We start from the raw sequence: 15,105 nt of genomic DNA on the forward strand, positions 1-15,105 counted from the left end.
AGGTGACATCACCCCCACATTGAGCTGGGCCCTCCCATATCAATCATTGACCTACAAAATGCCCGACAGACTTCCTTCAGGCAGTCTGATGGAGTCATTTCTCAGTTGAGGTTCCTCTTCCCAGATGACTCTAGGTTTGCATCAAGTTTACAAAACACCAACCAGCACAGTCACTTCCTGGTTGTTGGCAGGATTGTGTGGACCAATGCATATGTACTTCAACTATTGTGAAATTCAGTGAGCTGGCAATGGGCAGTAGGTTACGATGAGCCTATTGCCCAATTTCTATGGATTTGATATTGGGGAATAATCTTTTTGTACACTGTGAAGATGTGTCACTCTGATTGGCTTAATTTAAAAGCTGAATGGCCAATAGCTAGGCAGGATTTCCAGGCACAGGGGAAGAAGAAGGAGACGCCAGGATGCAGAGCAAGCAGCATGGGCTTTACAGAGTAAAGTAACTGACCCATGTAAAAGAGCATAGATTAAAAGAAATGTGTTAATTTAGGTTCTAAGAGCTCGTTAGAAACAAGCCTCAGCCATGCTTTCAAAATTAGTAATAAGTCTTGGTGTCATTACTGGGGAGCCGATGGTCCCGACGAAAGTCTGACTAGAATTAGATATGGAAGGTGAAAGAAAGGTTTTCAGTGGGAAACTGCGTGTCTGCTTTACACTCTACAGTGTTGGTATGATGGCTAGAGCAGAAAGGCAAGGCACAGGAAGGACAGTGTGCTGGCTCTTGTCAAGAACCACGGGAATCAGTTTGTAAGGTGGTGGGGATGGAGAGCGCAGAACAGGGAACAGGATTTTAAGGTAGAGGTTTAGCCAGATCTAGCCGGGGGCTGTGACCCTGGTTGTCCTGTTCTGGGCCTTATGCACATGAGAAAAGGTCTCCCTTTTGAGTAAACATGCTTCTAACCAGGGAGTGAGTGTTAGACATACAGGAGAGAGCGGGAAGGGAAGGGAGAATCGCAGGGAGCATTGGAAGGTTCTGGGCTATGTGGGCTACATAAAAGGTTCCTTTCCTTGGCTAAATTGCTTTTGTTGGCCAGTCCTTGTTGCCTTGTCAAAATGAAGTTTGCTCTTCTCTCTGAGGCAATATGGCCAGCAAAGTGAACCAAATTGTACAAGTGCTGTGCTGTTGACTGAATGGACCTTCTAGCAAGCAGCCTTCTGTCTTCTCAGACCCCGCCGGGGAAGTAGAGAGCTGTTGAAGGAAAACCCTCTACACAAACTGCTAAAGAATAACAACAAGCAGACCCAGGCATCCCACTGGCTAGAAATTCTCTCCATCAAAATGAAGACAAACCACCGTGCCCTGCTCAGTCCAAATACACCTCAGTTGTCAGCCCAGCATCATCTTGGGGATGTCTGTGCTTTCTTCATATCCTTCCAGGGGTGGGGGTGGGGTCGGGGCCATTCAGTAAACACTTGCTGAGCTCCAAGTTTTCACAAGGCCCCTGCTAACTTCGCCAGGAGAGAAGTGACACACATCTCCCACTCCTAATTCCTGAGCCTAGGAGGTGGCTTGGTTAAAGAGTTCCAGCCCCCATATAAAAGGCTGGACATGGCAGCCAAATCCATGAGGTTCAGTGAGAGACCTTGGCTCAAACAGTAAATAAATAGGTGTGGAGACCAACCCGAAGTCCAGCAGAGAGAGGGAGATCATCCAGCAAGATGATGTGGCCAGCACTTCTTCTAAGCCCTGAATCCAGATCACCAGTCCGGTGCCTAGCTCTGTGGCTTTAAAAGCTGCTTGAACTCCCAGTATTTGTCTTGGTTTTCTCACATGTGAATTGGAGCTAATGGGGAGGTCTGCCTACAAGCCCTGTGAGAAGTGACGAATTAATCATAAAATGAATATGAACAGTGCCTGGCCAACGGTGATTACTCAAGCTGTGCCAGTTGTTCATACTACTTGTTTGATGTTGTGCTTAATTTTAACAGCTACCATGTCAGTAGCTGGTAAAAAGGTGCTGAAAACATTCCATGCTAGTTATACCATAACCCAAGCAAGTTGCCGGCTACTTGCTTTCCCTGGGCTCTGTTAAGAATGTGGGAGAAATGCCAGGGTCATTTTCTGAATTACTTTTATCTGCTTTATGTTTGCTCTACTTTCCAGTGTGTATATGGTATATTAACAAGAACTTTTTCTTTCAAGAATTAAGGATAATGGGGAAGACATTAGGGACCTTTCTCTGTGCCCTCAAGGCTAGAGTCTAACCTTTGCAGAGGTAACTGAAGGGTACCTCGGAGCTTGACAGTCCTTTTGGTTGGTGAATGGTTGTATTGCAGGCTGGCCTGGCGATAAAGTCCAAACAGGACAACTGGTTTTCTATTCCAAACCCCTTACTCAGTCTCTTCTGTCTCTCTCATGTGCTCTTTTTCGTGTACAGGGCACTTAGTCCCTTCTCATCCAGCTACCCAGTGCTAAAAGTCCCCTGCGTCCAGTCCTGCCCTGGCCTGGACATGCACAGAACTCTGTCCTTGGTGACCCGCACCTGTCTTTCCCAAATCTCAGCCCTCACCTGGCAAGCTCATGCCTGGCCTGTTTCACTGGACTACGGACGACATAATCCCTGTCCCTGTCACCATCACCAGTGCAGTTCTCTCAGGAAACAGCATTACATGCAGAGGACTTAACCAATCAAAAACAAGCACTCCTCACAAACAGTTTCAAGGCAGGAAAGCAGGCATGTTGATGCCGCCTAGAATGAGGAAGAGCGGGATGCCTGTCTGCCTGAGGCAGACGCACAGGGCATAGCTAGTTACCAGCTCTGAAGAAGGAACAAATGGCAATAGATGCTCCAGCCTCACTCTCTCCTTCACTCTCTGCTGTACCCACTCGGCCGAATCCCCAGCCAGTACACCCAGAAGGGCACAACTCACTGGCAGCATTGTTTGCCACAGTTTCATAGTGGATCCAAGTCAGAGTGTGCAATTAACTTTTCAGGCTCAATTTCAAGCCTGGGTGCACATGAGTACATGTATGAATATGTGTGAGTGTGTGTACATACACAAAAATATGTATGTGTTATGCATGCATCTGTGTGAGTACATGTGTGTACGTACATGAGAGTGTGCATGAATGTGCGTGTGAATGTGCATGAGTGTGTATATAAATACAGATGAATGTGAATGTGTGTGTGAGTGCTTGAATGCCCATGAATGTGCACGTGTGTATGAGTGTGTATATGTGTGCATGAGTGTGCATAATACTGTGTGAGTGTGCATGGATGTGTATGTGTGTATATGCACATGCATCCGGTGGGGGTGTGGTTAAGTCAGATCTCTGCAAATCAGGCCTTCTAAATAATTAATCCTCGTTCCCTGAGTACTTGGAAAATGCTCATCAGACCAGATTAATGTTGTGAGCCTTCTTCCCTCCCCACCCCCATTTGATTCTGGCTAGATTTGAAGTATGCACAGAGGCCAGGGTGCTTTGATGATCCGAGTCACAGGACAGTCTCTGCACCATCTTTATTTTTTGTTTCCACAGCAGACCTCAGAGGCAGAGACGAGGCGCACATGACGATGTCCACAAGCAAGGCAGGTATGGCCCATGGTAACAGCCAGCATACAAATACAGCAATTTTCAGCCCTCACTGACAGGATCAGGAAGAGCTGGCTTTCCTGTCCATGCCCAGCTCCTTCCTCTGCTCAGCAAGTGTGCTAGTTCCCCACGTGTCCCGTTCAACCTGCACACCCCATGGTCCACTCAAAGCCTTCCTCCCATCAGGAAAACTACTTTCAGATAATAACCTGGTCGCTTAATAGTCTAAATCAGCCAGGTTCTGAAGGGGGGAAAGAGCCCTAGTCTCCTGAGGCTGACCTTTTGTTTTCTCCTGAACCCTAGTTTTCTTTCAAGGAAGAAGATCGTGAGGGCTGAGAGCTGGGCAGAGCAAGCCTCTGGAAGGCAGCAGACAGGAGTGTGGCGCACGTGACACCATGGGCAGGGTAGTGCGCTGAGTGGGGCTCTCAGGCATCACCTCCTGTCTTTCGGCAGCTTCAGCCCGGACCCCTGCATCAGATACACAAGGGCCTATGCGCCAGAAATCTGGGTCCAACGAGCCCCTATCGAGCGAGTATCTGTCTGTACTGGGGGCAGGGCATATGGGAAGTTCTCTCTGAGCCCTCACCTGAAAGGGGGCTAGTTGCTTATGAGGAATCCTAGGATTACACTGTTGGGTAGTGAAGAATTTCAAGTGTCACTTACTGTAGGGACAGAAGACCCAGAGCAACTTGTGTGTCCGTAAGAGGACTCATCAGATGAGGCACTATGTGGTGGGACTCCCATGTGGGAAAATCCAAGGCATATTGCTAAATGAGGAAGAAGAAAGATAAAGAAGCATTCATGTAACATTTACTATATAAGGAGAGAAAATAATACTACATATTTGTACTTCCATATTTCTGTAACAGACTGTCTAGTCAAGGAAGCAATAAGACAAGTTTCTGTGGGTGAGGGGTAGGTCAGTAGAATGATCTGCATGTTTAATTTTTAAAAAATATTTTATGTGTATGAGTGTTTTATCTCAATTTATGTCTTTTCACCATGTGCATGTAATGCCTGTGGAGGTCAGAAGAGGGAGTCATATCCTCTGGACTGGAGGTTTATGAGTATCATGTGGGTGCTGGGAATAAAACCTGGGTCCAATGCTAGAGCAGCCAGTGCTCTCTACTGCTGAGCCATCTCTCCAGCCCCTACCTGCATAAGAGAGAGGACAGAGAGAGAGAGAGAGAGAGAGAGAGAGAGAGAGAGAGAGAGAGAGAGAGAGAGAGTCCAGAGAGTCCAGAAGTGCTTTCCCTGGAAACACAATGTGAGGGTGTTTACTCTCCACAGAAAGCCATGGCTGTGAGGCTCAGCCATACACACTTGCTTCTCCTCAGTCAGCCTTCTCTCAGTGTCTCAGGCATTTTGAAGGAATCTTATCTTAGCATTTAGACCAGCTCTGGCAGTTGTCAGTTTGGTTATGCATGAAATCGTGGAGTTCCTTTTCCCTCCAGTTCTAGCGATGGAACCCAGAGCTGTGCCTATGTTTACAAACATTCCACCACCGAGCTACACCCCACCCTTGGAAAACTTTAAAAAACACCAGTTTCCAGCCCCTTTAATTAAAACATACCAGCTTCCAGATGCTGATCAGGGTGTCAGAGGCAGGGAGGGACTGGCCCTGCTACTTGAGAAACCCCTCCGCGTGGCTGGGGGCTGCAGTCTTAGAATTTCCAGGTCAGTTTCTTTATCTAGAAGTTGGAAATGGAAGAGGTGCAGCTGAGTGGCTCTTAGAAGAGAAAGCACATCCTATGAACCCTGCCAAGAGCAGGAAGAACATAGACAGCTACATCTCTGACCAGCCTTGGTTAGCGTGTTTGATTAACCGGCTTTTCCTTCTGTGGCAGCCCAATTCTGAAACGAAGCTCCGATATAACCAAGTCGCCTCTCACCAAGTCAGAGCAGCTACTCAGGATAGATGATCATGACTTCAGCATGCGGCCTGGCTTCGGAGGTATGAGACGGACAGGGTGGGAGGGGACTCCTCTTCTTTACTGGGGTTCATTTTCTGCACCCACATCTGTTTATTGTATCTGCCTTGGCTGTGCTTGGTGGGCTGAGCACCTTCTGAACATCTGGCCTTCATGCCCCTGGCTCTGCCGGGCATTTGCCAAGTACCTGCTGTCGTGTAGCAAGGAAAGGCCAACCTGGTGTCCCAGGGCAGGGCTTGTGAGAAGTCTCACTGAAGGTCAGTGAGACAGAGGCTGCCCCAGGAAGACAGATGCAGCCAGGGCTGCCTCCTGAGGATACTCTGAAATCCCATGCAGCAACCTTAGCTGCATTTGTTCTCGACGGGAGTTGGTGGATGAGCTCCTTACACATTAGAGTCCTGTATGCTGGGTTTAATGAAATGAAAATAGCTTGAGAAAGTGAGGGTTCACTGAAGAGCCCAAACAGAGGCTTAGCAGCTGCCAGGTTTCAGCTCTCTGTCAAAGAGGTTTCTCTCTCTCCCCTTTCTCTCTGTCTGTGTGCCCCCCCCCCCCCGTGTGTGTGTGTGTGTGTGTGTGTGTGTGTGTGTGTGTGTGTGTGTTTAACATTTATGTATTTTTGGGATGGTGCTGTGTGTACATGAGAAAGTATGTGGAGACCAAGGACCACTTTTGGAAGTTGGTTTTTTCCACCATGTGGGTTCTGGGAATCCAACTCAAGGGTCTTCGGGTTTGGCAGTGAGCATCCCCACCTGCTGAACCATCTCACTGACCTACCTTTGGCTTCTTTCTGGAGAAAAATATATTTTATACCTGTGTGTATGTGTTCATATGTATGCAAAGACATGTACTAGGCATGGGTGTAGATGTATGCAGAGATCAGAGGACACCTTATGTGCCATCTGCAGGAATACTGTCTACCTCCTTTGAGACTGTCTCTTACTGTGCTAGAGCACACAAATTAGGCTAAAGTGGTGGCCCATGGGCCCCAGGCATCCTTCTGCCTCTGCTTCCCTAGCACATAACACCACTTCTAGTATCTCTATATGGGTTCCAGGATTCAAACTCAGGTCTTCATGCTGGCAAGGCCAGGGTGCTTATTGACTGAGTCATCCCTCCAGCCCCTAGAAATAATTTTCATGCCTTTCATTTTCTTTAGTCATGTTTGCCTCCACCCCCTGAAACAAACCAAGCCCCTAAGCTCTAGAAAGGACATTATTCCCTTTGTCATAGGTAGCTATTGGATCCAATTTCACTTCTTTGTGTCATGGTAACTGGAACGCCCTATACATAACCCACAAGCAAGCTCTTATTCTCTGTCAATACTAAATTTTAATGGCCTGGAAAAAAATAACAAAAATGTAATGTTTTGATTTAAGACCATTTTGGCATGATGTATCTTTGCTGGAAGCTGTGACAAAGATACAGATCTGTGGGCAGGACAAATGATCTGAATATGACCGGTTCTGGTGCCATCATCAAGAAATCAAGAAATCTCATGTTTAATGGGTGCCAAAGGCTTCCGAAAGGAAAGGGGTGCAAATGGAGAAAATTCATGCTAAGGAGCATGTTGGCTGTTCCTTACCAGACCTGACTCAGCCTAGGTTTTTAGCACTGCTTCAGAAGAACATGTCGAGCCAGAAAGGAATGGTCTGTGCTAACTTCATCATTCTGGGGCTGGAAAGATGACTCAGTGGTTAAGAACACTGGCTATTCTTCTAGAGGACCCAGGTTGGATTCCTAGAGCCTCAGGGAAGCTCATAATAGCCCTTGGGGATCTGATGCTCTCTTCTGCCTTCCATGAACACTAGGCATACCTGTAGGCAAAACACTTGTACACATAAAATAAAATAATCTAACCACATTACTCCACAAAACACTTTTATTACTTGGGGGTGGGGTGGGGTAGGGGATATTCCAAGGAGCCAACCCATGAACCTGTTCTTCTACTTCTTATTTGACTGTAGGTGAGTATGACAAAGCCTTCAAATGTTTGACTCTGACATGACTGACACACCTTTGCATGCCTCTTCTATAATAGATGTTCAAGCAAAAAGAATGTTCAGCTGGATGTGATGGCTTACTCCTATAACCCTAGCACTTTGGAAGCTGAGGCAGGAGGATTGAGAGTTTGAGATCAGCCTGGGCTACATAGCAAGGCTCTGTCAGAGAAAAAAAAAAAAGAAAAGAAAAGGAAAGAAAAGGAGGGAGAGAGGGAGGGGGAGAGGGAGGGAAGAACAGAGAGAATAAATGAGCACCCCTGTCATGCTGTTCCCAGGCCCGGCCATTCCGGTGGGTGTGGATGTGCAAGTGGAGAGTTTGGATAGCATCTCAGAAGTTGACATGGTGAGTGCTTCTCTGACCAGGACTCCAGACAATGGGGGCTTATATGGATCTGTCTGGGTAGCAGCTCTACACCACCAAATTCCCTCATAACTCCTTGGTAGATGGGAACTGTCACACTTACTTTATAGATGACTCACAGACATCTTGTCATTTGTCCATTGTTCCCAGCTGGTTTGAGACAGACTCAGGTGACAAACTTGGTCTGTATCCGCAGACATGGGCACTCTGTGAGATGTAGGTCCTCGTATTTCTGCAGCCTATGTTGCTCTGGAAACCTTTTTGCTTTTCAGTGGGATCCAATTTAAAAAAGTGCTGCCTGCTAGGCATGGTGGTACATGTCTTCAACTCAACACCCAAGGGATGGAAGAAGGATAATCTTGGGTTTTAGATCAGCCTGGTCTTCTATAGAGGAAGCCCCTTACCAGTCTGGGATACACAGTGAACGCTATCGCAAACAATTTAAAGGTAGCATGGGTGGGGGTGAGGAGCATTCTACAAGTTAGGGGACTTTTTGAATGTCTGCCTTGGCTTGGAACCTCCAAGAAGCAGGCCAGAAAGAAGTATTCTAGCCCAGTGTATACTTGGGAACTACTCCCAGAAACATGCTAAGACAGAAGGAGACAGTGAGACAAGGAAGCGAGCAAAAAGCATGGTGTTCTGGAGCAAACCACTCCTACATCACTCCCCCCACAGCGTTCTCCTGGAGCAGTGATGAACACAGCCCAGGTCACCCCAGCTCAGGGCCTGGAGACTGAACTGGGCTTCCCCAGCTGAGGTACTCACGCCTCTGACTCTGGCACTTTCAGCTTGAGTGGCTGGTGTCAGCAGGGCAGCCGTCATGGAGATGGTAGATGTCGTGGGTGGGTAGAGTTCATGGGCAGTCTGCTCTAGGCCCCTTCTTGGGTTCCTCTGCCTTCTCAGGAGGCAGTGCTCAGCCCACTGGCTTCAGTTGCATTCCCACTGCCAATGGCTCCCGAGTGTGTGGCTATCTGTTTTCTACTCTGCCTCCCCGCTACAGGACTTCACCATGACCCTCTACCTGAGGCACTATTGGAAGGATGAGAGACTGTCTTTTCCGAGCACTAATAATCTCAGTATGACATTTGATGGCCGGCTTGTGAAGAAGATCTGGGTTCCCGACATGTTCTTTGTGCACTCCAAACGCTCCTTCATCCACGATACTACCACAGACAACGTCATGCTGCGGGTACAGCCAGATGGGAAGGTGCTGTACAGCCTCAGGTGGGGACAAAGGCAGCCTGGCATTGAGAACTCCAGTCTTGCCTGAGTATTTTTAAAAGTTTAATCAATGAAATTTTTAAAATTTTGTATTATTCATATAGATGTTTTGGTTGCATGTGGCCTGCAAAGGCCAGAAGAGGGTGTCAGATTCCTTAGGCCTGAAGTTTCAGACTGTTGGGAGCCACTGTGTGGATACTGGGAATCAAATTCAGTCCTCTGCTAAAGTAGCCAGTAATGTTAGCCACTTCCCAGCCTGAAAGTTTGCCTAATTAAAAAAAAAAAAGTTTCTTTTTCTAGTAAGAGTTTGGGAAATAAAAGAGAGGAAGAAAGGAAGGAAGGAAGGATGGAAGGAAGAAAGAATGAAAGAAAGAAAGGAAGAAAGAAAGAAAGAAAACATGTTCTCAGACACAGGTCTTCTCTCTGAGTCCCTCAGTTGGAGTACTTCTTTAGAACTTAACGTTTAAATAGACTCATTTGCCTTGCCTGACCAACATAATTTTCATCCTGAAACACCATGGGACTCTGATGACAGTGTCATTCTGAGTGTCCTGTTTGCAGTGTCAAGAATAAAATCTAAGGCTGGGGGTGTGCAGCTCAGTGACAGAATGCTTGCCTAGCAAGTGTGAGGCCTGGATCCCACCAGTACTGCCAAAAGAAGAAAAAGGAAAAAGAAGGAAGGGGGATGGGAGGGAGGAGGGAGATTTCTCAGGAGCCCAGATGCCTTGGGAGTGTTGAGCTGCCAGTGGACACTGCTCTCCACAGAGGCCCTGTACAAGGACAGCTTTAGAAGGAGGTCCTCACCTCCCTGGGGTGGAGCAAGCTCAGACTCCCAGAAGGGAGTGGTCACTGTCTGGGATTGGCTCCCATATACCGTATGGATGGTGTGCTTTGGGATGACATACTTTGCTCAGGTGCTGAAGAACTGCAAAGACAAACCCATATACTAATTAGTTACTTCCCGTCTCAATGTCCCAGGGATATCTGTAATGATGCCTCAGTCCTCATCCTGGCTGGGATCTAAGCAGTGCAGGCACGGGATTTTCATTCCCTTGATTGGAAGTACATCTCCTGTAGGATGTCCCTGGGGATCTCATGGATCATCATTTCCTTCTCTAGCAATATCAGCCTGGTTCTCTCTGGAATCCTCATTTCTGAGCATCTTAAGACACCTCATTTCAAGATAAAATTCTCCAACAAACCTATACAGCCCTACAGTCCTAGAGAATTTCAGAGAACCAGACCATCACACCTATAACCACTGGCGTACCAGTAAATGTTTATCAACTGCTTGTCAGGATGTGTGTGTGTGTGTGTGTGTGTGTGTGTGTGTGTGTGTGCATGCATGTGTGCACATGAGTTATTATAAATATTGCTGATATAAAGGATGCTGTGATGGTTTTAATCATCAACATGACACAATTTACGATCATTGGGATGGGAGCCTCAGTGAGGACTTGTCTGGATCAGGCTGGGGTGTGTGGGCTTATCTAATTAAGATAATTATTTAGATAATTAATGTTCACTGATACGGGAAGACACACCACTGTGGGCAGCACCTTTCCCAGAGATTAGGGTCCTGAACTGAATAAAAAGAGAATTATCTGCACTAAGGTACATCATTTGTTCATTGCTCTCTGCTCCTGACTGTGGGTTGCTGTGACGAGCAGCTTCACGTTCCTGCCCTTGATTTCTGCACAGGGCTGGAGACAACCTAGGTCCGAGAGCCAAGTAAACTAAACCCTTAGCCCTAAGCTGTTTTTGTCAAGGTATTTTGCCACAGCAATGGGAAACAGAACTAAGACAGAAGTGTATCATCTACAAGTGAAATAGAACACATGGTACTCTTGTAACTTCCATGTATTTTTAACACAAACACTGATTTCCTATTTTATGTGAAACCATTTCCCAGTTTTTATAATTCTTCCATCAACAAAAGTTCTGCAAAATGAGACCCCAGTAAACATAACAAGAATCTGCTTTGCATGTTTAGATGACAAATTAGTGTAGACTGATGCTTTTATTAATGTTATTAAGTAAGAAGTGAGAAGGAATAAACCTCTTGTCCAAGGTATGCATACTCTACTTGCCAATGTGGGTGCAGCTCTCAAATACTGGATGAGAAATTCCTGAATATTGTTCTCAAAGCAATGGCTTTAAACACACACATTAAATGTTTTACTCTTTGTATACTTGGATTTTTATATTTTATTTTTTATGTGCATTGATGTTTTGCCTGCATGTATGTCTGGGTGAGGGTGTCCTGGAGTTAAAGACAGCTGTGGGCTGCCATGTGGATGCTAGGAATTGAACTGGGAAGAGCAATCAGTGCTCTAAACCACTGAGCCATCTCTCCAGCCCCTGCTTATTTGTTTTTATTTTTTTTATAAAAAACATTTTTCCATACAATATATTTTGGTCATATTCTTTCCCTGCCCCATCTCCTCTTAGATCTTCCCCACCTCCCGACCCATCCAACTTCATGTTCTTTCTCTCTATAAACAAAACAATAGCCATAAAATAAAAACAAAATTCAATAAGACAGAAACTACCAAAACGAAACAAAAAGCACACAAAAATACAGAAGGTCTGTTTTGTGTTGGCCAACTACTCCTGGGTAAGGGGCCTGCCCTGAAGTGTGGTGACATATTCAGTGACACTCCATTGGAGAAAACTGATTTTCCCTTTCCTAGCAGACATCAGTTGTGAGTTTCCTAGCAGGTATCAGCTCCTTGGTTAAGGGTAGGCCATTCTGCCCTCTTCCCTCTCAGTGATGGGGTTTTGTCTGGTTTAAACTTACGTGTGCTGTCATGGTCTCTGTGAATTTATACGTGGATCTGCTCTATTATGTCTAGAAAATACTATTTCCTTGGAGTCACCCATAACTCTGCCTCTTATAGTCTCTTCTGCAAAGATACATGAGGAGCCTTGAGTGCGGGGGGGGGGGGCGGGAATGGAGTAGGAGGTGGGGAGGTGGGGGTGTTTGATAAAGACATTGCTGTAGCACAAATAATAGAAACCCTGAGACAGATATTGGGGTTCAAGCTGATCCTGTCTTCCCTGTGACTGGAAACTGAGTCTCACATGAGATCCTTTGCTTCTTCCTTATATATACCGCTCTAGTGCTGTGATTGAAGCCATGAGCTCTGTTTCTCTTTTAGACTGATTCCCTCTCATGTAGCTCTGGGTGGCCTTGAACTCACAGAGATCCATCTGCCTCTGTCTCCTGAGTCCCAGGATTAAAGGTGTGTGCCACCACCACCATCCAGCTTCTATGTCTTTGGCTAGCTTTGTATTCTGATCCTTCAAGCAAGCTTTATTAAATCATAAATAATACATTAGCACAAATTCCTTTTAGGGATGAGTGCTTCAAAGTCTGCCCCTCTCTGTGCATTGCTTGTGGGACTCTGTCAACCCCTATCACTGCCAGCTTCTCCAGTGAGGACTGAGGCCCTGATCTACGTGCATGGCAGAATGTCCTCAGCTGTCATTTTATTGTTGTGTTCCTTTAGCATAATAGTAAGTTTTCCCCTGGGCCTGTGGCCTCTCTGGTCTCAGGCTCTCCACCTCTGACCAGTGTCAGGCATGGGTCCACTGCTCCACAGTGTTCTACCTCACAGAACAGTAGATGACATCAACCGCAGGAGCAGAGCAAACCATGAAGTTTGCTAATATCATTAACAAGCAGTGAACTTTGACTAGTTATTAGTGAAGTAAATATCTGGACACTTCTATTTGGGGAATACTTATTTCTTTCAACAACCATTTAAATAAATTAAAAGTGTATGTGTGTGTGTGTGTGTGTGTGTGTGTGTGTGTGTGTTTTACATTGCTATACTAACTGGCAGCATTATATCTCCAGATCCTCGGAATGTGCTGGTGTTAGCAGAGGTCTTCATTTGCCTTGCACATCTAATGTTAAACATAAATACTAGAGAGAACTCTGAAAGCATGTCAGCACGCTCCTTAGGAACTGGAGCCAGGAAGCAGGGCCTTTTCTGTCTGCTTCATCATTTCTCATCTGTCCCCAGCAGGTGCTGAAACGCTGTGTTGTGTCTTTTTGTTTCTAGAGTTACAGTGACAGCGATGTGCAACATGGACTTCAGCAGGTTTCCCCTGGACACGCAGACCTGCTCCCTGGAAATTGAAAGCTGTGAGTAGGTGCAGCCAACGCTTCTAAACACTTCTCCCGGTGGCAGGTGACAGTCTCCCAAGAACTCTGCTCTTACCCTCCTGCCTTTCACTCCTGGCATCAGACTCTCCAGGGTGACCTGGGAGAATCTCCTTTACCCAAAGCCTGCTCACTGAAATGCTAGTCACTTCATGGGTTAGTGTCTGGTTCAATACATGTGTACCAGACCTAGCCAGTTGACACGTGAGGTCTCCTGTCACACAGCCAAGGCTTAGCCGGCCTTGAAGAATAGCTCACACATAGGCAGATACGACCTGCTGCTCCAAGAGGTTTCACCTCAGTTATGTTCAGCAGCAAATGTGCTTGTGTGGTTGGGCCCAGTGGCCTCACCTGAATGCCATGTGCTGGCACATGGAAGCCCCGAGTGGGTGAGACCATGGTTATGTCTGCCAGATTTTGAGGAAATGAACACAACTGGCCTGAGGATAAACCCCCTTTTCACTTGAGCTGCCTGAGAGTGGGTCATGACCTAGCCCTCAAGTGATGAACCCAGTGCAAGAAAAGAAAGAGCCCATTGGGTCCCAGGCCACAGTGGAACCATATGAAATCTTGCCAGCATCTAACTGTCTCCATCCCACAAGCAGCACTATCATTTACAGTTATTGCAGCTGGATTTAGGGTCAGGCTTTTTGTTGGGACCATGAGCCCTTTAACTCAGAAGCCTTGCTCTGATAACTTTTGAGAAACTAGGATAAACTGGAGTTGTCTGTCTGTATTGCTTAGATTGCAGTTTGCTATCTTACCCCAAGCCAAGTAGTCTATGTGGCTTAGGACACAGTGTCACAGGGCCCCGCAGATGGCCCTGGCTTTTCTGTCGCCCTCTGCCTGACCATGGCTCCCTTCTTCCCAGATGCCTACACAGAAGATGACCTCATGCTATACTGGAAAAAAGGCAACGACTCCTTAAAGACAGATGAGAGGATCTCTCTCTCTCAGTTCCTCATTCAGGAATTTCATACCACCACGAAACTAGCCTTCTACAGCAGTACAGGTGAGCCCAGAACATGCGGTGAGTGCCGGGGAGGCATTGTCTTGGCCAGATGGTTCAGGCTCTGTTAAGAAAGCATGTGATTTGGTTGTCACATCAAGTGCACAGATCTTAGAAACAAAAGGCCAGAGTCCTAAATGAAGTCTAGTGAGTGGTTCTCCTTTGAGACAGGGTCTCACTCCATTGTCCATGCTACCCTCACTCAACTCATTATACACTATGTAGCCAGGCTTGTGAGCTCATTATTATACACTATGTAGCCAGGCTTGTGAACTCATTATTATACGTTATGTATCTAAGCTGGTGAACTCATTATACACTATGCATCCAGACTGTTGAACTTATTATATACTATGCATCCCAGTTGCTAAACTCATATGCTATGTATCCAAGTCACGCCTCTGGCTCAGTATCACCAGTGCTGAGGTTATAGGTGTGCTCCAAGGCAATTAGCTTTAAAGGTAGTTTTTTGTTTGTTTGTTTCTTTCTTTTTTGAGACAGGGTTTCTCTGTAGCTTTGGAACCTGTCCTGGAACTAGCTCTGTAGACCAGGCTGGCCTCAAACTCACAGAGGTCCATCTGTCTCTGCCCCCTAAATGCTGGGATTAAAGGCGTGTGCCACTACCAGCTGGCTTGTAGGTAATTTTTGAGCCACTAATGTATCGGAGATAATACCCTAGGAAATATTAGTCAAGGCTCCAAGGGAAGCCATGTGAGTGGGTCTATTTGAGATGATTGCCTTGTTAAGTTGGCAATGTATCCCTGAAATACTCATCAGAGTCTCTCCTCAATAACAAGAAACAAGTTTCAATTCAGACTGCTGTTCTCTGTCTCCCAGGGTACACCACTACTATCCATAC

General features: G+C 46.3%; 1 protein-coding gene across 1 annotated transcript in view; it reads left to right on the plus strand.

Moving 5' to 3' along the window:
* Window positions 1–15,105, plus strand: part of LOC127224451 (gamma-aminobutyric acid receptor subunit rho-1) — a 30,059-nt gene that overhangs the window by 11,446 nt on the left and 3,508 nt on the right. The window contains exons 2-7 of the mRNA XM_051187470.1: window positions 3,503–3,553; window positions 5,401–5,507; window positions 7,760–7,827; window positions 8,846–9,069; window positions 13,137–13,219; window positions 14,109–14,249. Of these exons, the coding sequence (XP_051043427.1) occupies window positions 3,503–3,553; window positions 5,401–5,507; window positions 7,760–7,827; window positions 8,846–9,069; window positions 13,137–13,219; window positions 14,109–14,249 (674 nt within the window). The remainder of the gene's footprint in view (window positions 1–3,502; window positions 3,554–5,400; window positions 5,508–7,759; window positions 7,828–8,845; window positions 9,070–13,136; window positions 13,220–14,108; window positions 14,250–15,105) is intronic.

Source organism: Phodopus roborovskii, unplaced genomic scaffold (genome assembly GCF_943737965.1).
Source record: "Phodopus roborovskii unplaced genomic scaffold, PHOROB, whole genome shotgun sequence".
In the NCBI taxonomy this organism is placed as follows: domain Eukaryota; kingdom Metazoa; phylum Chordata; class Mammalia; order Rodentia; family Cricetidae; genus Phodopus; species Phodopus roborovskii.